The sequence below is a fragment of the Rousettus aegyptiacus genome, unplaced genomic scaffold (assembly GCF_014176215.1).
Source record: "Rousettus aegyptiacus isolate mRouAeg1 unplaced genomic scaffold, mRouAeg1.p scaffold_m13_p_2, whole genome shotgun sequence".
Taxonomy (NCBI): Eukaryota; Metazoa; Chordata; class Mammalia; order Chiroptera; family Pteropodidae; genus Rousettus; species Rousettus aegyptiacus.
Window position 1 is genome coordinate 172774352 of NW_023416295.1, and position 25688 is coordinate 172800039.

General features: G+C 55.6%; 2 protein-coding genes across 9 annotated transcripts in view; both read right to left on the minus strand.

Annotated features, from left to right (window-relative positions):
• Positions 1 to 471: 471 nt before the first annotated feature.
• On the minus strand, positions 472 to 4988 carry LOC107505566 (cytochrome P450 2D14). Its single transcript, XM_016135799.2, has 9 exons — positions 4624 to 4988; positions 3798 to 3969; positions 2952 to 3104; positions 2703 to 2863; positions 2069 to 2245; positions 1740 to 1881; positions 1352 to 1539; positions 815 to 956; positions 472 to 723 (listed from the first exon to the last, which is right to left on the minus strand). The coding sequence occupies exons 1-9, from the start codon at positions 4810 to 4812 to the stop codon at positions 545 to 547; spliced, it is 1503 nt and encodes a 500-aa protein (XP_015991285.2). The 5' UTR covers positions 4813 to 4988; the 3' UTR covers positions 472 to 544.
• Positions 4989 to 10776: 5788 nt separating this feature from the next.
• The window catches only part of TCF20 (transcription factor 20), a 90342-nt gene continuing 75430 nt past the window's right edge, over positions 10777 to 25688 (minus strand). For 3 of the 8 annotated variants that reach the window (XM_016135793.2, XM_036237596.1, XM_036237597.1), the window contains exons 3-6: positions 23543 to 23636; positions 16541 to 16590; positions 15361 to 15488; positions 10777 to 11008 (exon numbers count right to left, since the gene is read on the minus strand). In XM_016135793.2, coding sequence (XP_015991279.2) covers positions 15405 to 15488; positions 16541 to 16590; positions 23543 to 23636 — 228 coding nt within the window. In that variant the 3' untranslated portion in view covers positions 10777 to 11008; positions 15361 to 15404. Of the gene's footprint in view, positions 11009 to 15360; positions 15489 to 16540; positions 16591 to 22627; positions 23637 to 25688 lie in introns of those variants that run through there. The other 5 variants (XM_016135795.2, XM_016135796.2, XM_016135797.2 and 2 more) reach the window with 3 other exon arrangements.

Genomic DNA, 25688 nt, shown 5'->3' on the forward strand with positions numbered 1-25688 from the left:
AGGCTCAGGGAGGGAGGCGGCTATGGCACCTGACGCCTGCGCCAGAGCGTTGACCTGGCCATCACTTCCTAGCCTCCCTGAGTTCCCCACCTTTTGGGGCACCGCAGATGAAGTGGGCCGAGCTGCTGGCCTGTGGCGTGGCATGGGTGGCGCTGGTCCTGCGATGTGGGCGTCCAGGCTGAGGGAGGCCCCTCCCATCCCCACCGGGGCCTGGCTGATGGCCCTTAGCAGCCTCGAGTGGCTCTTCCCAGCAGGAGCCAGGAGCTCTGCATAGAGTTTGTCGCCAACCTGAAGAGCCAGTTGGAGGTCTCCGTGGGTGATGAGCGGGTAAGCTGTCACTTTCTGAGCTTCGGTGTACCCATCTCTCACATGCGGCTGAATGCCAGGAAAGGCTGGATGCGGGGGAGCCTGCCGAGGCCCCGTCACTGCCAGGGGCTGTGGAGGGGCCCGGGGGGGACTCGGAGGCAAGGCTGGAGCCACCAGGCTGGTTTATTGTGCGCCAGGGCCCCCAGCCGAGGAGCAGGCCAAGGCCCGGTGTTGCCCTCTAGCGGGGCGTGGCACAGAGCTCGTAGGGGGCTGGGGTTACCGCGAAGCTAGAGACGCCGATGTCGCTGGGGCGGGGCTGCCCTGCAGGCACCGAGAAGCTGAAGCGCTGCAGGAAGCAGGTGAAGAAGAGGAAGAGCTCCATGCGGGCCAGCGGCTCCCCGAGGCATGCGCGGCGGCCTGCGGGGGGCGGGGCTGGGTGAGCCTGGGGCCTGCGGCGCCCCTCCAAGCCCCCCAGGGAGAGGCCGTGAGCCGGGCACCGCGCAGGCACCTGCTGAGAAGGGCAAGAAGGCCGCCTGCTTGACGAAGCGGCCCTGGGCGTCCAGGAAATGCTCAGGGTGGAAGCAGAAGGGTTTCTTCCACACGGTCTCGTCCTTCAGCACCGACGACAGGTTGATGATAAGCGTCGTCGCCTGGCAGGAGATGCCGGACATGGGTGGAGTCTAGGCTGGGGGAGGCCGAGGCCCCTGCCACCACACGTGGGACGCACACTCTACCTGGTGCACACGTGTCCCGACACCCTCTGTGTCCCCTGGCAGGGCCAGGTGACTTGCCCCTCATGGGTGCCCTCACTGCCACCCATCCCAGGGCTCCCCCAACACACGGTGGCACATTTTCCCCACTGAATGGATAGGGCCAGCCCTGCCTCTGCTCTCGCTCCCACGCCCACCAAGACTGGGACAGGCCGTGGCTGTGAAAATGAGCGAGTCCCTTGGGTTCCAGTCCTGGCCCCACCTGGCAATGGCCGTGTTGGAGCTACCAGACGGCAGGCAGTGCTGGGCTGGGGTGAGAAGGGACACAAGCCTACCTTGGGGATGAGGAAGCCCTGCACTTCGATGTCACGGGACGTCATGTGCGGCAGGCCCAGGGGGACGATGTCCGCAAAGCGCTGCACCTCGTGGATCACGGCCGTGGTGAAGGGCATGCGGTCCTGGTCCCCCATCTCTGGCCGCCGGGCCTGCCCTATCACCTCATCAATCTCCTGTTGGACACGGCCTGGGCAGACGAGCATTCCCAAGGGCGGCTCTGACCTCCTGACTCCGGGGTAGGGCTGTGCCCACGCGGAGGAGGTCATTCTGACCTCAGGGCTGGGCCCCCCGCCTCTGCTCAGAGCTCCTGGTAGCTCGAGTAAGCTCAGGGGCCCAGGTTGTCCCTTTCCTCCCTCACCCACCCCACAGCCCGCAGGCCAGGCTCACGCTGCACGTCTGGGTGTAGGATCATGAGCAGGAGGGCCCAGGCCAGCGTGATCGAGATGGTCGCAGAGCCAGCAGAGAGCAGGTCAGCCACCAGCAGGTACAGGTTCTCGTTGTTGAAGGTGCTCTCGGGGTTCCCCTTGGCCTGGGCGATGCATAGAAGGTGGGCTCAGGGGCAGAGGGAGGAAGGCCCAAAAGGGCCTCCTACTCTGCACCCAACAGCCTGGGTGCCTATCATGCTGTGTGATACACAGGCCTCACCTTGCCTGGGCTCACCTCACAGGGCCCTCAGGTCACAACCCTAGGCCTCGTCCCCAGCAGCTGCCCCTCACCTCCTCCATCTTGTCCAGGAAGGCCTCGGTCAGGTCTTGGGGTGGCCGGGCCGGGTCCCATGCCGTCCTATGCTCGGCAGCCAGCTCCTTCAGCAGGGCGATTAAGGCGTTCTGCGCCGGGAAGACCTTGGCGGCCAGCCCCGGGATGTGCAGCAGCACCGGGATCGCGTTCAGCACCTGTGCAGGCCACAGACGCGGGCCCCTCACTGTTGTTCTTGCGCCCAGGTGTTCTTCTTGACCAGTCCAGGTCCCAGCTGCCTTCGGGGCGTCGCCACCACTGACCTGGTTCCTCCCTAAGTGCTGGCCTCTGCCCTCTCTTGGCCAGGGCTGCCAGAAGGATGAACCTAAACTCCACCTCTCGTGTGTTCTGTGGCTCCCATAAAGGAAGTACAGGCTCCTCAGCCCTCTCCTGGAGCACCGACCCTGGCCTGGCTCTCCCACCTCTGTTGCCTGCGATTTCTCCCCCCCACACACACACTTCCAGACCTTTCCTCCTCTTTGCAGTGGCATCTCTTGCTTGGAATGCCCTTTCTCCAACGACCCTCCATATAAATCCTCTGGCGAGGCCCATTGCAGGGAGGTGGCCTGCCTTTACTAGCTCGCTCAGCAAGGGCTCCTCATCCCCCTCCCCCACCTCGCGCATGAATTGCGCCACTTCGTCCAGGCTGTCCTCTACTAGGTTCAACATCTTGAGGAAGCGCGGGTCGTTGTACTCGAAGCGGCACCCGAAGATGAGGGAGGCGATCACGTTGCTCGTCGCTTTATTCAACAGGTCTTTGGGACTAAAGGGGCGTCCTGGGAGAGCACAGCGTAGATCAGGGGCTTGCCTCCATCTCTTCCCAGCCTCTCCATCCCTCTCTCCTGCGTCAGGGCCAGCACTCACCAGCCTGGTCAGCGAAGGTATCGCAGAGGCTGGTGGCCTCCTCGGTCACCCACTGCTCCAGTGACTTCTTGCCCAGGCCGAAATTGCGCATGGTGGACACGGAGAAGCGGCGCTGCTCACGCCAAACATGCCCGTAGCGCGCGAGGATCACGCCTGGGGGTGGGGCAGTGGGCGTGGCTCGAGTGTGCCCTGGGCTCGCCTCCACTCCCACACCTTGCTCACCTGCTCTCCCCTGTCCTCACTCTTCCACCAGGAACAGGTCCGGCCCCCGCCTTGCCAACGAGGCCCGCCCGTGCATATAAGCGCCGCCCACCTCTGCTCACGGCCCCGCCCCTTTCGGTGCAGGCCCCGCCCCCTAGCCCCTTCGCACTCGCTCGTCGCCCACCCCACCAAAATCTGCCCACTTGGACACCCCTTTCCAGCCGGGGACAGGTCCCACTCTGTCCACCCACATTGCTTTCCAGCTCACGTCTGCGGGGGGCAGATCTTGGTCCCACTCTGCTCTGCCCACTCTGAACACCTTCTCAGTCAGGGCCGGTCCTGCCCACCCCTGTCCCGCCCACACTGACTTCGTCCTCCTCGTTCCTGCCCACCCGGATGAACCCTCAAGGCTCGCTGTTGCCCTGGCCCACCCTCTCTCCCGAAGGCCCTGCCCATGTCCTCCCCCCTCCCCGCCCCCTCCCCCGCCCTTGGCACAAGCTCGTTCTTCCACCTGTCGCCCCTTGGAATTCGCTGACACCCCTTTGCACGCATGTCCACGAGCCGCCTCCTCTTGACCCTGCTGGGTCTCGAGTCACTGCTGTCCCCATCCCTGCCAGGCCGTGGTCTGCCCCCTCCTACACTTGCCTTGAGAACGCGGCCCAAAACCCAGGTGGTTGTAGATGGGCATAGGTGGCCGGTCGGCCGTGTCCTCATTGTTGTGCACCAGCACCTGGCGCACGGCTGTCAGCCCGTTGACCACGACCACCGGCGTCCAGGCCAGCTGCAGGCTAAACACGTCTCCGAAGCGGCGCCGCAGCTGCAGGTGGAAGGTGGAGGGTGTTGGTTAAGCCGGGTCCCAGTGTCATGGCCCCAGCTGTGGCGGACTCCTGGGCCGTCAGCACCCACCCAGCTGGCGCAAGGACTTGATGTGGTCTCGCAATTCTATCACATCCTCTGTGATGGAGGACCTCACGTTGGATCAGACCACCCAGCTGACTTTGCGAAGGTCACCAAAATTGTCAGGGAGCCAAGATAGCATCCCATTTTGCAGGTGAAGAAATGGTCCGTAGAGGTGAGCAGTGAGGCTGGAGGGCCCACAGCACCTCTCTCAACCGCGACTTCCTGATTTAAACGGGGTTCATGACCTGACCCCTCTCTCCCATTCTCCAGACCTTTCCTCATGTAAACAGAAGGGACCCCCACTTGGCCTCACATAATTTAAGAGCTGTCCGACTGGATGCCAAACCAGCTGCCAAGTTCCTCCCCCTCCCCCAGGACTTTGCCCTCTCTGACCTTTGGAAAATCCCAACTGTCCTTCGGGCCCTGCGCAAATGCCCTCCCTCATGATGCCTCTCAAACCTGCCTCCTCTTCCTGGCTCAGCAACTTGCCTAGCCTGCGGCTTCACCCCCAACCCAATGTCTGCTGTGAGGTGGGACCCCAGGATCCCTGCTGCCGACCCAACCTCCTCACCTGGTTAACAGAGCAAATCATGTTCCGAAAGTTCACCTGCAGCAGGTTGCCCAGCCCAGGCAGTGGCATGGGGCCCGGCGGGTAGCGTGCAGCCCAGCGTGCACGCCGGTGCATCAGGTCCACCATGAGCAGGAAGAGGGCCATGGCCACGGCCATGGACGCCAGTACATCCCCGGTCAGTAGCCCCATGGCTGCTTCAGTGGCCACTAGGTTCCTCCGGTCACACTGGCACCCCTCACCGTACCAGGCCCCTGGGAACAGACCAGGCAGATGTCGTCAGCACACCCTGAGGGTTTGCCGAGCCTGGGCCCTCTATATAAAGGACTCTGAGACTGGCCTTTGCCCTCTGCCCAGAGTCACCCTGTCAGGTGACTGTGCCACCAGAAGGTACGGGGAGGGGGCAGGAAGGTCAGGTGAAGATGTGGCCACAGATGCCTTGTCTCTCCTGTCGGGTATCCAGGCGCTTTCCAAGAGTAGGGGGAGGAGCCAAGAAGCCCAGCTGCCACCTGGCTCTCCAGCTTTGTATAGGCTCCAAGGAAGAACCGGGGGTCTTCGGACTTGTCCTGCCGCCTGCCCGTCACATTAGGCTTACGATGTGGTTGTAGCCTTGTCCTCAGAACAAGTCCCTGCCTTTCCACATGTCACCGGTCGCTGCCAGAAGGGCCTCTTCCTCTCAGGTTTGTCGCTGGCCCTTAGACCATCATTATAGTGATGTCGCAGGTATCAGAGGGACTGCAGGGTAGGGAGTGAAGTTCTCAGTGTCCCCTGAGAAGACGCAAACCTCACGCCAGCACACTCAACACACACACACACCATACACCCACCCACACCACCCACATGCTCATATACTGACACAATCATGTGCACACACATTCGCACATCCACAAAACCACACACACGTAACATACGCATTGTTTATACTCACCCGCACACCTAGCACCCAGTCGCCTTGTCTCAGTTGGCCCATGGTTTGCCTGGACCTGACCCCCACCCCCGCCTCGAGGCTGCTGGCTCAGCTTCCTGGGTTTTGGTCTTGTTGTGGCCGTGGCAAGTGTGAATCTGGGGGTGGGGAGGCAGCGGAGTTGTTTTCAGAGCTCCTGAGTCACCCGGATAAGCCAGTTCAGTGGTACAAGGATCCCTTTCTAAGTATTACAAATCAGTCCTCAAACCTCCCAGCTCTGTGGCCACCCAGCTGATGAATCTCCTTCGTGCCTGTACCCACGTTCCCGACTCGGAGAAATGTGGGCTGCGCACTTTCCCTTGTTGACTGAGCTGCCAGTGAGCTCGGGGGACGAGGCTGGCTTAGCACGGGATGTGACTCTGTCCCCAGGGAAGTGGGCCTGCTTCTTCCTCCTCATTACCATTTGTCCTTGAGCATCGGCTGCTCAAACTCTTTCTGGAAGACAACGGGATGGAAACCAAGTAGGTGACACGATTTCTTGACGCCCTTACGAGCCTGCCGAGGACCACGAGGAATGGATTCTCTGGCCTCTCCCTTTCCTGGCCTCCTCCCTCTCCCCCGGCCAGGTACCCCCGGTTCCAGCTCCATCCCTTCCAACCTCGACTCTGTGGTCCCTTGAGGAAAGATGCAAACCTCAGTACCACCCACACCGGAGCGTGCCACCTTCGGGCCGGGATTGTGGCTTCCAGGCCCTCCCCCTTGCTCAGCCTCTCGTCCCCTCTAAGCAGAGGGGTGACCACATCATGCCAGGGCAGGGCTGCTGCCTAAGGCCTCAGCGTTCTCCTTCTTCAACTATAAAAGGGGTACGATTTGCGTTTTTAAATCAGCGAAGCTGATGAGAACTCTGAGGCCAAAGCCCACTGAAATGTGCAGACGCAGGAGCCGGAGGGCGGGAAGGGGCTTTTCCTGGGCAGGGCCAGCCCCTCACCCACCCCGGGGGTATGGGAGGCAAGCTCTCATTCTGGCAACAGCAGTATTCCCAGGGCTTAGAAGTGCTCTCTCTCAGCCAAAGCCAGGCCCCATATTCCCTTAGTTCTCTCCCTTGCTCCCCAACAGTGAGAGGGCACCCCCAACGTGGAGTGCTCGTGGCCTTTTGGTATTGGCATTCAGTGTTTGCAAACCGTGCTTGGTGCGTGAACACATCCCGTTCTCCTGCTAGGCTCAGGCCCAGAGGGTGCTGCTTGCCGGGGCCCAGCTGGGCCCTCTGGGCTGGGCCTTTGCAGCATGGTGGGAAAATAAGGCAGGACCCTGCGCGCAGGTGCTTGGGAGCAGGGAGCGGTGGGAAATCAGAGCCACATTCCAAGCAAGGAGTGTGAGGATGGCTTTGAGGGTCGTGTGGACCTTGTGCCCAGCTGGAGCAGGACTTTCTGGGAGGACCTCACGGACTTTGGCTGTTTTGGAACTGAAAGCCAAGGTGAGCTGCCAAGAGGACCAAAGCTCTATTGCAAACTCCTGCGCAGGAGGGGTGAGAGGCAGGGGGAGGGAGGGAGGCGGCTGGAGCGGGGGCTTTGCACGTCCGGCTGAGGCCTGGGCTGTGGGAACTGGGGTCCCTGGGCCTACCAGTGGCAGGGAGACCAGTTCAGCAGCCACTCTACAGACCAGGAGGGCAAGACCCACGGGCACCTGGGGCCTTCTTGGATCTAGCCTGTGGTCTCTCTTGTGGCTTCAGCTGTCCTGGTAGGCAGCAGCTTTCTACCCAGACTGTTAAGAGAACTGGGTGGTGTTCGTGGGGCAAGCAGGATGGTCTAAGTGTTTGTCACTTGGTCCTCCATAAATTGCCTTTATCTGTGTTGTTTCGGATGTCGTGTAGTCACGCTAACGGGAACACGAAGTGCAGGGACAGACATGCCTGTCATTCAGGCAACGCCCTCCGCACGCGAGGGGCCTGTGGTCCAGGACCGGCAGCCACGGGGGACACCTGCCTGCGGCCGTTCGCCGGCGCTGCAGTGCAAGTCTGGCCAGGCCTGCGTGCGCCGGGCAGGCACCGCTGCTCGCGCCACGCCGTCTTCCCGCAGCCCTGCGTGGCAGCTGGCTCAGGGGTCATGGCAGGAGGTCAAAGTCGCAGAGCGGCATTAGGGGCCCATCTCAAAACTCGTGTGTTTGGCTATTGCTCTATGCAGGCCATGAACTCTAAGGGCCAGCCTGCGAGTGACTGAGATTATGTTAGAAACACGCTCAGCCCGCCCTCCCTGGCTTCTGCCCTGGTGAAGTTGTGCGGGCCAAGAGCAGCGAGCACCCCCCCCCACACACACGTGTCACAGGTAGTCTTGGCACCATGGAAACTCCTGGAGATCTGTCGCACAGCAGTGTGACATTAGCACGACTGAGCTGCACACTCACTGGTTAAGATGATACATTTTGTTTTATTAAACTACAATTTAAGTTACTGTAAAGAGCACATTCACTGCTACACACCTACTGAGATGGTCCAAAGGCCGAACACCGACACCACCTGCTGGCACAGATGCGACCGATGGAACCCTCACCCGGAACTCTCACCCAGGGCTGGCGGGACGGTGGCACGGCCCCTTTGGAGGGCGGTTCCAGGGCGGTTCGGTGGGTGGGTCCTTATAGAACCGTCCCTTACCGTACAACCCGGCGGTCACACTCCTTGATATTGACCCCAAGGAGTTGAAACTTGTGTCCAAATCAACACCTGCACAGTGAGTGACGTGCGCCGTGGCTTTGTTCGTAATCGCCAAAACCTGGAAGCGACCAAGGCGCCGCCCTTCGGTAAATGGACGAACCGAGACATCCGCCCAGGCAATGGAAGGCCGTTCACACTAAACAGAAACGAGCTGTCGAGCCATGAGAAGACAAGGAGGAACCACGTGAAAGAAGCCGGTCTGAGAAGGCTGCATGTCGTGTGATCCCAACTATATGACGCTCGGAAAGAGGCAAAACCATGGAGACAGCAAGAAAAAAAAACAGGGGTTGTCGGGAGTTGGGGGAGGGGAGGCCGGAAAGGCAGAGCTCGGACTGTCGGGGCAGTGAAACCGCTTACTCTGCACGATACTGGAGTGACGGGTGTGTCACACGTTTGCTCAGACCCACAGTGTGCGACACAGACTCGACGGTGTGCACCGTGGAATTCGGGTGCCTGCCGGGGCAAGTCGGTAGTGGGGGTGACTGTGTCTGGAGAGTGGGGGGTTTATGAGACTTTTCTGTATCTTTTGCTCAATACTGTAATAAACCTAACGTGGCTTAAATGTACCCAATATACTTTACGAAATTAAGTATATTAAAAAATGCATAGAACTCAAAAGTGGCGGAAGCTGAGATGCCCACGATCAGACATCGGAAAGCGGGGGTCGGAAGGGAAGTGTGGAACATGGTCACCCCCAGTCAATGGTCATCTCAGAAACCAGTTTGAGAAAAGACCCAAGACAACCACAAATGCCTCACTCAAGCCATCAACAAGTCAAAAGCAGACAGAAGAAGAAAAGGAAAAATGACCAAGAATCATTTGCCGTCAGAAAAATATTTCCCTCGAGATACATACTTCTCAAGTTTTGTGGTTTAGCCCTTGACACCTGAAATCCATCTATCTCATTTGAACTGTGTTAATGCTAAGGCCAGACGGGAAGCTGAGTAGCTCGAAAAGCTGTCACTGCCGTGTAGGCCCCGTGGCCCACCCAGCACGCCCACCCGCACCTCCATCCTGGTGCAGCGAAATGAGAAATGCACCACACTGCTTGATGCAGCCATTAAAACAAAATTAATCTGCCATTTCTGCAGCCCCAAATTGATGAGCACACAAGAACTCATTTATAATTGCTTATTTCTACTTCACAACATTCCTTCCAGTATTTCTGTTCTCTAAAAAAATCCATTAACATTGCATTACTTTTTTATAACCTTTAAAATTAATGTTGATTGGAAATTTGTTCTCACATCAACTTAAGGAAATCTGACCGTCCCCACATACAGGTGGGTTCCACCCAGCCAGGCTGGGCGGCAGGGAGGAGCTGCGTGGGGTTCTGTTTCTGCAAGGGCCCTGGGCCTGCACGAGGCTGGGGACAGTGGACCAGTCAGATGGTGGCCTCCTCTGCAGAACCACAGCCACCCTCGGGGCTGGAATGGGAGGAGGAAGAGACGCACTTGCTTTATAGTAAACAAAAAAGGAAACAAGGTTAAAATGAAGTTTATTATTTTTTTGTTTTTTTTTTGTTTTTTTTTGTTGTTGTTGTTTGTTTGTTTTTTAAATAAAACTGTTTGTGAAACAGCTATTTTATCCCCACGGCAGAGTGACCCCTGAAAGATGCACTAACCCCTTCTTAAGGCCTTAACAAGATTTTTTTTTTGTAGTTTTTCTTCTTTTTTTAAAACTCAGATATTTAAAAATTATACAATTTACAAAACAAAACAAGAACAATACAACATAAAGAATCATGTAGCACAGGCTGCTCAACTGACAGGCTCCCTTTTCCTTTATAAAAATGAAAGCGAAAAAAGAAAAAAGGGTCCACTGGGTTTCCCGGCCAGCTCACCCCACACCAACCGCATGCCACGGCGTCCCCCCGAGTCGATTCCTAAGCCTAGGCTTCCTGCCCTGGCCATCCCGGAAGCCAAGGGCACGGCTGCCCCGCACGTGCCCGGAGGCGGGCGACCCCTGACCCTGCCTGCCAGGCGCACTCAGTGGGGCAACTCGGGGTTCTCACTGGCCACAGGGACCAAAGACACAGCTGTGACCTCAGGGTATCTGCCAATTTCACCCCCCAAAAAAAGATAAAAAAAAATTTAAAAATAATAAATAAATAGTGTTTCTGGAAATGAAAAAATTTATTTTTGTGTTTAAACATCATTCTCCCACTCTTGAAAACATGGACCATGCCCACTTCCCTCCCCCCAAAGCTTCCCACTTTGAGACAAATTAATGACAAAAGGATGGTTTTGGTGTGGTTCCTCTGCTTTCAATCCTGGGTCTAGAATTCTCTGAATTGGTGAGACAGGCTACCAATCAAAGCCACACCCCCGTCCTTTATGAGATGAGTTTGTTCAGTTCAATTTCACATTTAAATTTCACTGTTACTGGAACAAATTTGGAGTTCTTTAGATAATTTTAAAATAGAGTCAAAAGGGATAGCGCACCTTTCATTTAAACAAAGTCTTTCCAGACTAAAAATAGATTTTTATATATATATTTTTATCCCTCCCTTTTAATCCCCCCACCCTCTCCCCTCCCCCTCCCCTCCCCCCTCCCCCCACATTGTCACTATGGAGATTGTGTCCATGGAAACAGCCATTCCAACGTCCTGGGTCTCTCTCTCCTGTGGTGTCACGGTTTGCGTGTGATGTAGAACTTAGGAAGGAAGTGCTGGCACGGGCAGGCGCGGCGGGGCGGGGCGGGGCGGGGTGTGGCTGCGCAGCAGGACGATTTCCATTCCGCCGGTGTCCACCAGCTCCTCATCTCCACAGTCTCACCTGGAAGGCAGAGGGGACGCTCAGCGCGGGGCCCTGCGGCAGCGGCCCTGCTCCGCGGCGGGGCCGCGAGGGGCCTTTCTGCAGGTCCAGGAGAGAATTCCTCAGCGCTGCGGGCGGAGGGGTGACCCTCGCTTGGGGCCCCTCCACCTGGGGGATGCGGTGGGCGCAGCACATAGGTGGCTGAGCACCCAGCACCGGCTCACGACCATTTCGTAGCTGCTTTCAGCTGAACGCCTGTTCTCTGCACGCCCTCCACGAGCTGTGTGGGGGGCGCGGCCCCAGCCCGGCCAGACGACCCGCGCGGGGTGGGTGGGGTTCTACCAAGGGCCTCTTCGGAAGGCCCCAGGTCACTACATGTGCAAAGGTCTCAGAGAGACACGGCAGTTTCCAAGGAATTTGGCCCAGAGATGTTGGACCACACGCCGGGGCTCGCCTCGCTGCCTCCTCCAACCGACAAACCTCAGGAAAAGCCAGGCGCCATCTTCCTGCTTCAGCTCCTGCGACACTCACTGATACACGGAGCGCAAGGCTGGGCCGCGTGCACGAGCTAGGAGCGCTCCATTCAAAAGCACACATACATTTACCTGTCTGCCCAAAAGAGATTCCTAACCGCTTGGCAGAAAACACAGTAAGTAGGAAGACGCTTTGCAGGGACGGCAAGACAATGTCTCTTGTAAACCCTGGGACTCCAGCCTCCAGGCCCTGGGAACCTGAGCCAGTGGCTGAGCCATCCTGCCATTCTCAAGGTAACAGGAGACAGTGTGCCTCCTCTAGTCCTGAATGAAGGTGACTCTGGGCCCTGGGGGTCCAGATGGGGGTCCACGCCGCACTCTGGTTTTGCTGAGGCTGAGACTGTCAGCAAATGGGGAAGCAACAGCTTTCTCTGATGCCAGCCTAGGAACTAAAAGTCCTTCGTCAATGTGATGACGAGGGTGGAGCTGATGTAGGACCTCGAGCAATAACCAGAGGGGCGAAATCTTGCTGGGGCTGCGGGACGCCGGCGTGAGGAGGACAGACGCCACGGCCCACGGCTCCCTTCCTCAGGATAGCAGGCCCCGGGCTCGGCGCGACGCTCTCGGCACCCAAGGGTCTGCCTGGCCGCTGGCTCTCCCTCAGCAACACAGGGGTCCGCCTGCCAGCACCGCCAACAGGGACCCTTCCCCAGGCTGACGTGAGACTGGCCCAGACACACGATGCCATGAGTGTAATGGGACCCTGACTCCTCAGTGTTTCTTCTAAAAAACTCTTCCTTCGAGATGAGAACAGAAAGGCAATTCTTTACGCACCTAGTGTGTGCTGGGCACTAGGCCAGACTTACAGATGTTACTTCATGGTAACACGGGGAGGGCCTTGGTGTTGCGTGGTGACACGTGGCCCAAAGCCACGCAGCTGGCTGGCAGTGAGACTGGGGCGCACGTCCAGCAAAGCTCTTCTGACCGAGCCCCCGGGGACTCTGCGCCTTTGAGCCTCAGTGCTGCACGTCCTGTCTAACTGCGTGGGACACGGCAGAGCCGGGGAGCACACGGGGGGCTGTGCCCATGAGGACGAGCTCGCAGCCGCTCTAGGCGGGGTGGGCACTGCTCTCTCGGAAGACATTCCGATTCGGCTGCTGAAGAGGATTTCACCTTGGCCAAAGCCTGCCAACACCCTCCCTCCCTCGCCTCAGCTTCGCCTCTGAGGCCTGCACCTGGGCCCGCGGGGCCGGAGGCTGTCCTCTGTCCTTCCACGCCAAGCGCCAGGCCTTCCTTCTCCAACTGCAGCAGGAACCCAGTGCCTCCGCCCTGCCAACCCCCGCTGGGAGACAGAGCTGCAGGCCCACCTGTAGAGGGGGGCGGGGCCCTGCTCTGAATCTGTACTGCCTGGGGGCACAGCTGGGGGGGGGCAGAGTGGGGGGAGGTGGCTCTAAGCCATCCCCGGCCCCTCCCACAGATGCAGGTGGCGGGGCGCAGCCGGGGAGCAGATGCCGAGGAATCCTGGTGGTGCCAGGAAGGCTGAGTGGGGGGAGGGTGGCTCACACAGGAAAGGAGAAGGATGGCCTCTAAGAGGAAGTGACGCCGAAGCCGAGGCCCAGAGATGGAGTGGAGCCTGTCACGTGAAGATGGGAGGCCGTGCCCCTGGCCCAGGGTTTGGGGCAGGACAGTGCAGCGGCGGGGTCCGATCTGCACCCTGACCCCTCCAGCTCGGGCCGTGCACGGCAGACCAGCGTGCCCCCATGAGCTGACGGCCGCCGGGCTGCGGGCACGTCCCCGGCACCTCCTAGCTGACTCCTCTGAGGGCTGTCCACAGAAGAAACAGGTGCAGAGACGTTCAGCGGCCTGAGCCTGGTCGCACCGCCGTTTCCGCACACTCCGTGAGAAGGTGGGACTCACAGGTGCACCCGTTGTCCCTTCTCCGCCTGGCCGGGACACCCTGTGATGATGGCTCTGTCCCTAGCATGGACTCCAGACGGATGCTCCCTTAGGAGAGGAGTCGTGTCTCTGTTCCTGGTCACTGGGGCTTCTGCACAAGCCCGAGAGGCCTGACAGCGCCTCAGGACCTGATGGGCACTGACTGTCCTCAATGTGACCGCTGAACTGGGATCTAGCCTCGTGGGAACAGCATGTAAAGACAATAACTGCAAATGGACGAGCCCGGATGCAGTGCGTCCACCTTTCCTCCCGAGGGGTGAATGGTCCGACCGTGCAACAGACCTGAAGCCGCCCACACTTCTGACCCGACTGGTCGCAGCACTGCGGTTCCATATGTGTAAACAGGAACAGGAATGACAAGCGCAGTGTCAGAGGCCAAGAGCTGCCAGCTGGCGGGGCCCAGGAACAGGTGCAGCGGAGGGAGAACATCAACGAAACTAAAACCCCCAAGAAGAGATCTGCCCTCAGCCCCGGGGCCCGGCCTTTGTTTTTCTCAAACACCAGCTGCAATTCCAGGGCAAAGCCAACGGGGTCTCCCGGGACACTTCCAGAACAGCCACCGTGGTCCCCACAGAAGGACGTGCTAAGCGCCGGCGCTGGCCGGGGAAGCGAGAGGACGGTGGCAGAGCGTGCCCGGGCGAGCACCGCCATGAAGGCCAGGGGACACGCAGAGGGGGCGCCGGAAACTTCCTGAAGAGCCAGCCAGGCTGCTGTCTTGCCCCAAGGGCTGCTCGGCGGGAAAGGAGATGCCACAGGCCAGTGGCCGCGGCCGACCACCTCCACGTGCTCATTTGCTTCCCATGACCCAACTGCCTGCCTGTCCTGCTCGGCTGCCCCGCTTCCCAGCCCTGCTCCCTGAGCAAGGAAGAGCGAAAAGCACTAACAAGGCCCCGCCCGACAGCCCCCAGCAGCCACTCGTCACACGGCAGGCAGAGGGCGCGTCCCTGGCAGGCAGCATCAGGGCCCACCAGCGAAGGACGAATGACGACTCTGGGGGCGGGAGGCTGCCACGCCGAGGCGACTTCCTCCCATTACTGGATTACTGCTAGGCTTTCGGTAACGAGGGGGTGGGCGCATTCCACAGAGACCCGTCCGGGACAGGCCTAGCACACCTGCCTGGGGCGGGCCAGGCCCACACGGGCGCACGAGGCCCCCTTTACAGCGGCACGGCTGCACCAACCGGCCCCGCCCGGCTTGCAGGAGCCCCAAGTTACGTGTCGGTTTTTCTTTTTCTTCTCTTTACAAGGTTTTCCTCATCCCTGACTCGGGGAGGACAGGGAGGGCGAAGACGCCAGCAGGGAGTGGTGGGCCTGCTGCTTCTGGAGACGCCAGCCCTATAATCCTCTTTTCAGAGATGTGCGCGCCGCCAGCCCCGACCTCGAGCCCGCAGACGCACTCACAGAAAGCACAACTCAATCTCCTGAGATTTTTAAGAGTAAAATTAAGTCGGATGCCAAAGTCTACTAAATCTTTGAGGGGATTTCCCTTTCCTTTGTACTTCTGTGAAAAAGAATCCTTCAGAGTACTGGGGAAAAAAAGACTTCAAACAACAAAACTTGGGGAATTTTTTTGTTTTTCAAAGGAAAATGCGCCCTAAGCTTTACAGATAATGGAGTAAATTAAGAAAAAAGACGTCCGGCTACAATTCGAGCTGTTCTCAGATGTGGACGAGTGAGGACGGCTGGCCACAGGGACCCCCCCACCCCGAGGGTCTGTCCTGGAAGCCACTCTGCCTTCAGGGGCACCACACACAAGGCCTGACTTCAGAGCAGTCGCCCGGAACCCTAATGGGCAATGGGAGGCCCAGGCCACCTCTCCACAGGCAACACCTGGGGTTAGCAGTCCGCCGATCACACGCCCGTGGGGCAGCCGGGCCTGAGGCTCCGCGGGCGGAGGCCCTGACACCCACGTGGCGTGCCCGGCAGGGGCGACGCCCCGACTCACCTGTGCTTGCTGTACTTTCCATTCCCACGAGCACACTGCCCCCCTCACCCCCGCTCCGACTGCTCTGTGCTGAGGCTGCCTTTCGCTGTCTTGTTCTGCAGGGGGGGGAGAGGGCATGGGAGGGGAGGCTGACGCCGGCAGAGCCAAGGAGGCGAGGCAGGAGGGACAGAAGCACAAGCGTGGGGGCCAGGGAGGGCAGAGGCGAGGACAGGACGGCACATGGAAAAGGAAAGAAAAGGCAGAGTCAGTACTGAACGACACACAGGAGATACTCAGACAGTTTCCTGAGGTAAAATGTGCCCATTAAAAAAGGGAAGTTTACAAAATAGAAACGTAAATTGAGTAAAGATAAAGACTACTGTAAGATCCTATGAGCCATCTCTGGAAATAACTTTTAAAGAGAAGCATAAGTGAGCATCTTCTAGGAGCATTTTGAGGGGAGACCTGCCAGGATGACCTCTTTCTAGTACTTTCTGGCCCTACTTGGAGATGGAGACTGTGAGCAGCCAGTGACCACCAGGTGTCAGTGTGACCTCAGCCAGAGGAGAGTCGGCCACCGCAGGACATTCCAGGCAGGGACAGCCCCCGGCTTCTCGGTGCTCTCCTGGGCTTCCTTCTCCAGATCTTCCCCTCTCAAAAAGAGACCACTCACCCCCTTATCTTCTATCCTTTCCTAAAAGAGGTGACCAAGAGACCACCTCTTGAACCAACTGGGAAACGAGGCAGTGGCAGCCCATCAACTGCCAACTTCGGACCGACCGCCAGTGGCTTCTGCTGAAGTGAAACCTGGAAGAAATGGCGAGTTTCCCCTGAAGCCTGGAGCCGGCTGTACTTCTCCTGGCCTGGGCAAATGCCTTCGCTTCCGTATCGTGGCCTATAACCGACCTCGCCTCACGCCGACCTGTGAGCGGGGCTCCGTTAAACTAAAGTGAAACCGGCTTTGCTGAGCTTGATCTAACTCCTCCAGACAGACGATTCTCTCCAACACGCTTCTCCAGCCCCCCATGCCACCAGGGCTGCCACACCCCACGCTGCAGGCCTCCCTCTCGCACTGGGCCTCTCTACCCTCCCAGGGCCAGGAGCCTGGCAGAGCGAGACCTGGCAGGGTGGCCTCGGTCCTCCAATGGCCGCCTTCCCCACCCCCTGCTGGGAGCACAGGCTCTCTGGGGCTCTGACTCACCTTGTGCTTGGGGCACCTCACCGAGAAGTTCTCCTCATGTAGCAAACAATCTGCAAGACAGAAGGGGACAGTCAGGCGGAAGCTGGCGCACAGCGCCGGCGAGTGGGGCCAGGGGGGCCGAGACTGACAGGGCCAGACGCGGCGTAAGAGGTCCCCACACTGAGTTCTAGCAGAAAACATTAGAGACATCCGCACAGAAACTGTGGTACTGCAACATGATGGAATATCCGGTCACTTAAAAAATTAACGTTTCAAAACAGTTAACTGTATATGAGAAACGTTCATGATGCAAAATTGCTTGAAAAACCAGGAAACAAATGTATAAGTACAATGCTAATTTTTATCGAAATGTTTTATATACATTAAAAAAAGACAAAGGAAATCTACCAAAATACAACAGTGGTTCTCTTTGGATGGTAAGATTATAGGTGACCTAATTTTATTTCTTCTGCATTTTCATGATGTTATATTGTTTTAATAATCAGAAATCATTTCTAATAAATGTTTTTAAAATCCCCGATTCTAGGCTAAACTCACTCTACAGGCACCAGCCAAAGCTTCCCGGTGAAAACGCTGAATCTGGGGGGACCTTCCCTCCTGCCAACACCACGTGTCACACAGGAAGGGGGCCAGGCTGAGCGCGCGACCGTCCCCTTCGCCCTACAACGCACGGAGACAGGGAGGAGCTCTCCACACGAGCCCCATAATCCACGCTAAATGCTTCAGAGGAGAGTGAACCCCCGGGAAGGGGCTATTAATCCTCAGAGGGAAATGATTCATTCCAACTCCCTACACGGTAACAGCATCCTCGATGACAGCAAGGACGCGCATCCGCCTCCAGGTGAGCGGCGTGCTGCGGCACAGGGGTGGGGCGAGGCGAGGAAATCGCATTAATGAGTTCGCTCCGCACGCCACGGCTCCCGGAGACCGACGGCCAGGTCACTGGCGCGAGGTGCGGTGGCAGAATGTTAATACATATTGATCGCACATCCTCAGATCGCTCCCAGGCACCACGGCGGGAGGCGGCCACGGTGCTTAGCCTGCTAAATTTACAATTTAACTCGTTTAAACTGAGGTCCAGATTAGCAGCCTGTGTACCCACAGATTTTAAATGAAAATCTGTAATAAGCAAGAGAAACACAAATGAAAAATTCTCAGGTCCTCTTATTGCAAACAAATAAAAAAAGACCCTTTCACAATCGGCTTAGACCTGTACCTCCTCTACCATTCCCACGCGGAGTCCTGAAATATACTATCCAGGAGTGAGCCTTCTCGACTCTGGGCAAGCTCCAGGGCCTGGGGACTCGGTGAGTCCTGCGAACCTCCATGCCCTCCCTCTGTAAGCGCAGAGCGTGGCGGTAAATGAAATGTGTTAATTTAAAACCCACAAGTACATGGCGTGACCAAGGCTCCTGCTGCTCCAATCTGCCAGAGAGCTTACGAACAGCAGGAGGCAGACAACCGGCACTCAGGGGAAGCACTTCCCCTCACCTGGGCTGGGCAGCATGCTTGCCGGCAGTCTCTAATGTGAGCCAAAGAGAAAGAGCAGAGCCCACGTGGGCTCGGCCACCCTCATAGCACAGGAGTTTAAAAATGGGGGCGGGGGGGACCATGTTAGTTTGCAAAGGCGCATCAGAGGGGCAGAGGTGGCTCAGTTCCTCTCACAGCCATGACCAGTGACCACCAGCTGTGATGAGCCATCAGTAAAATATGTCTAAAGTTAGAAAACGTGTTCCCTTTTAAGTTAAAAAGCAGAAAAATAAAACAACGTAAGTGAGCACCAAAGTCAACCCTGGAACTTGGGGAAACGTAAGCCTCCTAAACAAACGTGCCAGGGGCAGCCTCCACCTCTGGCTGGGCTTCCCACGCAGGGACACTGAGGATAAAGGCCCCGGCCATCAGGGAGTGCAAGTCCTGTCCCTGGCAGGGTGCGACCCCGGCTGGAGAGCTGACACCTGGTAGGGCGCGGGGACCAGTCCCTGCTGGGGAAAGAGCCGAGAGCGGTCAGAAGGGTAGCAGACCTCTTCTGAGGTCTCTGAACAGGCACCTGGCCCCGCAGCCAGACAGCCCGCCTCTCGATGTGTTTCCTACAACGTCCAGAGGGCCTGGCCAGCACTTCCACAGTGAAGTCCAAGTAGACGGCTTGCTGGACATCACACAAGTTGGAAAAGACTCGCAAGACTGTCTGGTCCACACGATGGCTTCCATGCACACAAATACCAACGTCCCAGAGGGTGCTCTGCTTTGAACCTTCTCTGAGCTTGAGGGCAGAGTGGACTTTGCAGAGCTCCTTGTAGGAAGCTATGTGGAGCTTTGGATACCCACACGCCTCCATACAGACCCCAGGCTGAGGATGGGGGCTTCGAGAGAGAGGAAAAGGGAAGTGAGATCCTCTGTACCTGCCAGGCCAAGATGCTGTCTCCAGCTGATCTACAACCTACCTCAGAGCTGCAGTGAGCACTCACGTTAGCAGAAGACAGGCTGGGACACAGGAAGGCCCTGACCACCACCAGTCCATCCCTTAATAATTCAGCCAGGGCTCTGAGCCCTGGACTGCAAGATCAAAGTCTCAGGCAGAGAGAGCGGGCTGCAGAAAGTGAAATTCCCAGCTGTGTTTCTTCATGAGGGTAGAAGGAGAATCCCCTCCAGGCAAGATTCTTTACGCACAGCGGAATTTTTAATGAGCCAGCACAGCGCTTTTTTCCTTAGGTCTTAATTGTTGTGGCTCATTGCATTAAATACATTAAATCTTTTTTTTCCCCTAAACCAGTGCTCAGGTTCTTATTACTGCATTTCCCACCCCGGAGCCAAATCCTGTGCCTCTGATGTAACGAGCTGCACAAAATTGCTAACCATGATGTCACAAATGTAGGATCAGCATCAGGTAGGGGGAAAGCTTCAAAAGCCATAGAGCCTATTAAAACAAAGATTTTGTTTCCGTGGAGCTGTCCCCAGTAATCAAAGATTTCCCTGAGACACCCACAGTTCTGGGAAGGTTCGGGCGGTCAGGTCGGCAGAAGGGCAGAGGTCAAAACATGCGACCTTTCCTTACTCTGTGGAGACCAGGGACTCTCAGATCAGGGGCTTATTTTTTCATCATCATCTGAAAAAAACATCAATGAACGCCTTTCCTAGATGCAAAAGTCCTTTACACACAGAACAGAGTTCCCAAGACCAGGAAGGGGAAGGACAAATACAAGGAGCCGCCCCCTGGGGCGGCGCAAGCCTCTGGGTCATTGTGACTTGAGTCATCAAAAATGCCCAAGACACGGTCAGCTTGTGAAGCTGCTTCTTTGGAGGAGCAGAGGATGTGGCAGCTGGGCCAGCAAAGCTAGAGGCCGAGGCCCGCCTAGCCCCGCACACCCAGGCAGCCTGCCTCTCGCTGGAGACTTGGCCACTGACATCTCCCAAAGAGGCATATAACCTCTTTACCTGGGAAAGCCACACATCGTGACAGGCTCAGAGAGAGGGACAGGTGTCATTGGCTTACTAACCCTCAGCTGGTAAAGCAGCCCCTGCCTCCCTGCTGGGGGTGTGGGATGGTGAACCAAGCAGCCCTCCCTGGAGAGAAACGAAAGCCCTGGGTGTTTCCTGAAGAACCCTAACCCCGCCACCTGAGCTTGGCCAAGGTGGCGCTAAGCTGCTGGCCACCTGGCCGCTGGCCGCTAGCCACACATGGCCACACACGTTTAAATAAAATAAAAAATCTGGTCTGTCGTTCTCACTAGCCATGTTTCAAGCACTCAATGGTCACACATGGCTTGAGGCTACCATGCTGGCAAGTGCAGATCTAGAACATTCCATCACTACAGAAAGTTCTGTTAGCGCTGCTTAATGCCTTGAGCGGGGCACGAGGTTACCTGCCTGTGATCACCTGGTTGTTCTGAGCAGAGCCTCAGTGCAGGTGATCACTTCTTACCCAGCCACTGCCTGGGAGAGCCAGTTCTAACGCTGCTCCCCACATGGAACTCACAACTGCCAAAAACTTAATACTTGTCTTCATTTAAAAACCACAAAGCTTAAACTAGAAAATAAAACAAAACATTCTTATGTAACCAGGGGCAATATCATGAAAACGAGAAAAGTTGGATCTTGAGTGGAGGAGGATTTAATGGCTGTTCTATAGAACATGCCAGACCACAATGCAGGGTGAAGTACAGCTGAGACTCGGCAGGAAACATTTAGAGGAACAAGAGAATGAAAGGTACAGACTAAAACCCAAAGTCTCCGACCTGACGTTTCAAGGCGCCCTGGCCACCAGCTGCCTTCAGCATGTGCAAACGTCCTTTTATGAGAATCTAACTTTGGCACAGGTGTTCTCTCGTTATACCTCTCTTGTTCTTTTCAGCTGCTCCTTTTACAGAAATTTGGAAAGAAAGGAAGAGGGAGGAGTGTAAGGAGGGATAAGAGAAGGACGTGACGGCAAGGGGACGTGCTCGGGCAAACGTCAGGTGTGCCGAACGGCAGCTCCGGAGAGAAGTGTGGTCGTGATGAACTCAGAGTCTTTCCACGTTGGACGGATCTCACTCCGTGTGCTTCATGCCTCTGTACCTGCTTCCACACCTGTCAGCCGCGTCCCCTCCCCTTCTCCCCTGCCAGATCCAAATCAAATCCCACCTCTTAGAGAGGGCACAGCTGCCTCCATGGAGTCACGGCACGTGCCCCGCTCAGAACCCGGAAGCACTGAGAGACAGCAAGCACCATGCCACTTTTGACACTCAGTTTATCTTTCCATTTTTCTTTCCTTCCTTCCTGTCTGTGAGCATTATGTGAGGGCCGGCTAGATGAAAGTCTCAGACACGTCTGATAATGCAAGAACTGGTGAAAACATCCACTAAGAGACAAGACTTCAGAGGAAGAAAGAGGATTTTCCCAGGCTGAGTCAGAACTCAAGTCTTCTGCATCAGTCATTGGACGGTACTTCTGGGACAAAAGGTTCCCCCCCCCCTTTTTTTAAAATAGTTACCACACTGCAAAACATCGCTGTGATCATCTCAATGGACTTGGAAAAAATGCCTGACAAAATAAAAACACCCTTTCATGATACAAATGCTTCACAAACTAGGAACAGAAGGAACTTCCTCAGCTGCATCAAGACATCAAGGAACAGCCCACAGCTATCATATTTAATGGGTTGGAAACAAGATAAGGATGATAGCTCTTGCCACATTTATCCAACATTATACTAAAAGTTCTAGTCAAGGCAAGAAAAAGAAAAAAGTAAAAGTATTCACAGATGACATATCTTGTATATAGAAATCCACTAAAAAACTATTATAACAATCAATGAGTTGAGCAAAGTTGTAGGATATAAGATCAATATACCAAAATAAACTGTATTTCTATACACTCACAATGAACAATCTGAAAATAAATTAAGAAAATTCCATTTACAATCATATTAAAAAAACAAACAAAAAAAACAAAAAAACCCCCCCAAAACCACTTAGGAATACATTTAGCAAAAGAAGTGTAGAACATATGCTCTGAAAACTACGAAACACTGTTGAAAGAAATTAAAGACTGAAGTAGATGGAAAGGTGCCCCACGATCATGGGCTGGTAGACAGACTATTGTTAAGATGGCAGTATTCCCTAACTGATCTGCAGATTCAACGCAAGCCCTACTAAAGTTTCAATGGCTGTTTTTTACAGAAGTGGACAGACTGATCCTAAAATTCACATGAATCAACAAAGAACCCAGAAGAGCCGAAACAATCTTGGAAAAAAGTAATAAAATTGGAGGACACACATTTCTTAATTTCAAAATGTACTACAAAGCTACAGTATTCGAGACAGTGTGGTACTGGAGAGAGTCTAGAAATAAGTCCATACATTTATGGTCAGCTGGTTTTCAACAAAGGTGCCGAGATCACTGAATGAGGAAAGAATAGCCTTTTCTACAAATGGTGCTGGGACAGGTGGAATCCACGTGCAAAATACCGAACTGGACTCCTACTTCTAACTACACGTAAAAATTAACTCAAAATGGATCAAAGACCCGTCCGTGTCAGGGCTAAAACTATAAAACTCACAGGAGAAAACACAGGCATAAAAAATCTTTGTGATTCTGCATTAGGCAATGGTTTCTTAGATATAAGAAAAAGCGACAAGCAATAAAAGAAAAAACAGAATTAAAGATGCTCAACATCATTAGCCACCAGGGAAATGTAAATCAGAATCACCGTGACTTGCCATTCACCACCACCGGAGGTTACAGCAGAGACAGACGACATCTCGCGGCGGTGAGGATATGGAGAAACCGGAACCCTCGCACGACGCTGGGCGGATGCAACACGGTGCAGCCGCCTCGGAAAACCGTCTGACAGGAAGGTTTCCAAAGGGTTAAACAGCTACCGTATGACCCAGTTATGCCACTCCGAGGTTTTTCCCAAGGGAACTGCACACATTAAGTCCACACAAAGACTTGTATGTGGATACTCACAGTGGCACTATTTGTATTAATCAAAAAGTGGAAACAACCTGAACGTGTATCAAATGATGAATGATAAAGGTATATATCCTTATAATAAACTATTAATTGGCAATAAAAATGAAAATGCTAAGTGAAAGAAGCCAGTCACGAAGGCCTTATGATTCCATGTACATAAAATGTCCAGAACAGCCAAATCTGCAGAGACAGAAAGTCAATTAGTGGTTGCCAGGGGCTGGGAGTCAAGGTGGGGGGAAGTTTTATGAAGTGACAAACATAGTCTCAAATTTATTGTGATGATGGCTGCACAACTCTGTGAACATACTAAAAACCACTGAATAGTACATTTAAGCAAACTGTGTGTGAATTATATGAATAAAACTGCTATTAGAGAATTACCCCACTTCACTCCTTCTCATTCTCCTCTCTGCATTCCTTTAGAATGTACACACAGAATAGGGTCGGAAGAGACAAGAAGAACTATGATGAAGGGAGAGAAGAAGGCAGAGACTCGACGTGCGCGTCCCACCCTTCGGGTGGCTCTGACAAGGGCCCACGACCCCATCTTACCTGCGTCGACGGCACACGGGTAGTGGTATCGGAAGGAGCAGCCTTTGTTGTAGCAACCCAAGGTGGCGCCTGCCTCCTGGCAGTGGGAACATTTCTGAAAGGAATGAAGTCAGACATGTCAGCATCCCAGACTCTGCCCCCTCCTCAGGCTACCCCCAGATGCCACTGGTCAGACCTCGGCGCGTGCCCCTGTGCTTGCAGGAGTTTGTGGGGGCAGGGTGGGCAGGTCGATTTCTAACTGCCACTCGCTGACCACACGCGGGGGAGACCCAGCAGGAACGTCTAGGCGGCACAGATGCTTGCGGTCAGACCGACCGCCGCAGCGGGGAGGGGGTGGGCGCCCGGCCCCGCCCCTGCTGGGCCCACGGTGCCCCCCACCCGGCCGCCGGCCAGCCTGCCTGTCTTCTCTGCATTCCTCACCATGATCTTGAACTGCCGGCAGCTCCTGCCTGTTTATTTCTGCTGTGGAAGTCTGGGGTAGGAGGAGAGGGTAAGATAGTAGAGTTATATATAAACCTTTCAGAATTAAAAGTGGAATTTGGTTTCCAGTTCTTACATTTGTAAGATTATATTTTTATTCTGCTTATCCCAAATGCCCAATACAAGTATATTTCCCCTTTCAGAAAATATGAGCTCCTGTGTGCAAATGGTATTTTTATACACAAATCCTATTTTAAATGCACTAGGAAACCTGCCATGAATTTCTGGCTAAGTGAGACATTATTCTGCAGTTGAGATGCTCGTCCTTACGTAGTCAGGTTTCCTTAAAGTGGGCACATCTCTATCATCCCTCTCAAGTGGCTGCTGGGAGCACTCACTCCTGTCGGCACGAGACATGTGTCCTATCATCAATGATCATATTTGTAAAATTCAACCGCACTGGCCTACTGAGGCAGGATGCAGACTCTTCCAATGGCTGAGGCACAGACAGGTTAAGACTACCTGGAAGATACGGGTACTTGTTCCTGATTCTAGGAAAAATAAAAGTGCTCCCTAAGCAGCTGCCCTTGTGGGAAAGAAAGGCTCTCTTGTGTGCTCATACCCTCTCGGGCAAAATGACTAACCGGCGCCCCTTCCCACGCAAAGGCAGGCCCCGGATGGCAGCCTGTCGGGGTCAGTGTAGCGCGCAGGCCTACAGCAGTCAGGACATCTCACCCAGCGGGAGTGAAGCCCACCTGGACGGTGCCAGGGAACAAACACCTTCCACCCACTACGGCAGGAGAACAACCGGGCGCTGTGTCAAGCTCCCGAATGCTGATGCTGAGCGTCAAACCACACTAAGGCAGCAACAGCACAGCGCACGCGCTCACTGCGCATCCGGCACTGCTGCAGGCGCCTGACGTGGACCAATTCATTCCCCATAACCGTCCCGTAACATCCCCGCTCCATGGATGAGGCGCCTGCTCCAGGTTCGACCGAGCCGGCTCGCCAGCCCGGCACCCTCCAGAGACAACCGGGGCAGGAAGCGGGCTGCACGACGAGCGCTTCCAGGGCTCAGCTTCCTCTCAGAAGATCGACATCTGCTGGGAGCTGATAACCAGTAAGGGTCTACCATGTGCTCCACACGCGTGCCAAGAAATGAAAGATTACTCGGCCTGGAGGAGAACAAGGACAGCTGGCAGCATTTTGGGGCGCCCTAGACTTTATCTGCGTCTATCACTGCCACGGAGCGCCTTCAGGACAACAGGACTCGCCGTCAGCCAAAGGAACCAGTGTGCTCACTTGTCAGTGGCCACCTGCAGCCGTTCCTGCTCCACCTCTTCCTACGAAAGGAGCCCCAAACAGTTAGCTACCCAGAGGGCTTGTGCGCCAGCCCGTCCCCGCCCTGAGTGGTGACCCTCAGTGAGTGGTGGCCATTTAGAAATGGGTGTGTCACGCATTTCTGGTAGTAAAGTGCAGGGAAAGGAGCTTCTGAGAAAGGTTCATCCCACTTAACAAGGGGCATCTTCTCCCTCGGCTACTGTAAGGGTGGGATGATGAGATCTCTGCATTTTATCACCACGAGGGGACAGCTCTAAATATAGAGCTCAACCCACTGAGGAGAGCAGTGACAGGACTGAGCACGCCTCGATCCTCTGTGACGCTGCTGAGCACAAACTCGACAAACCCCAGACCCACCCTGTCTCCGGACTTGTTAAGGGGAAGG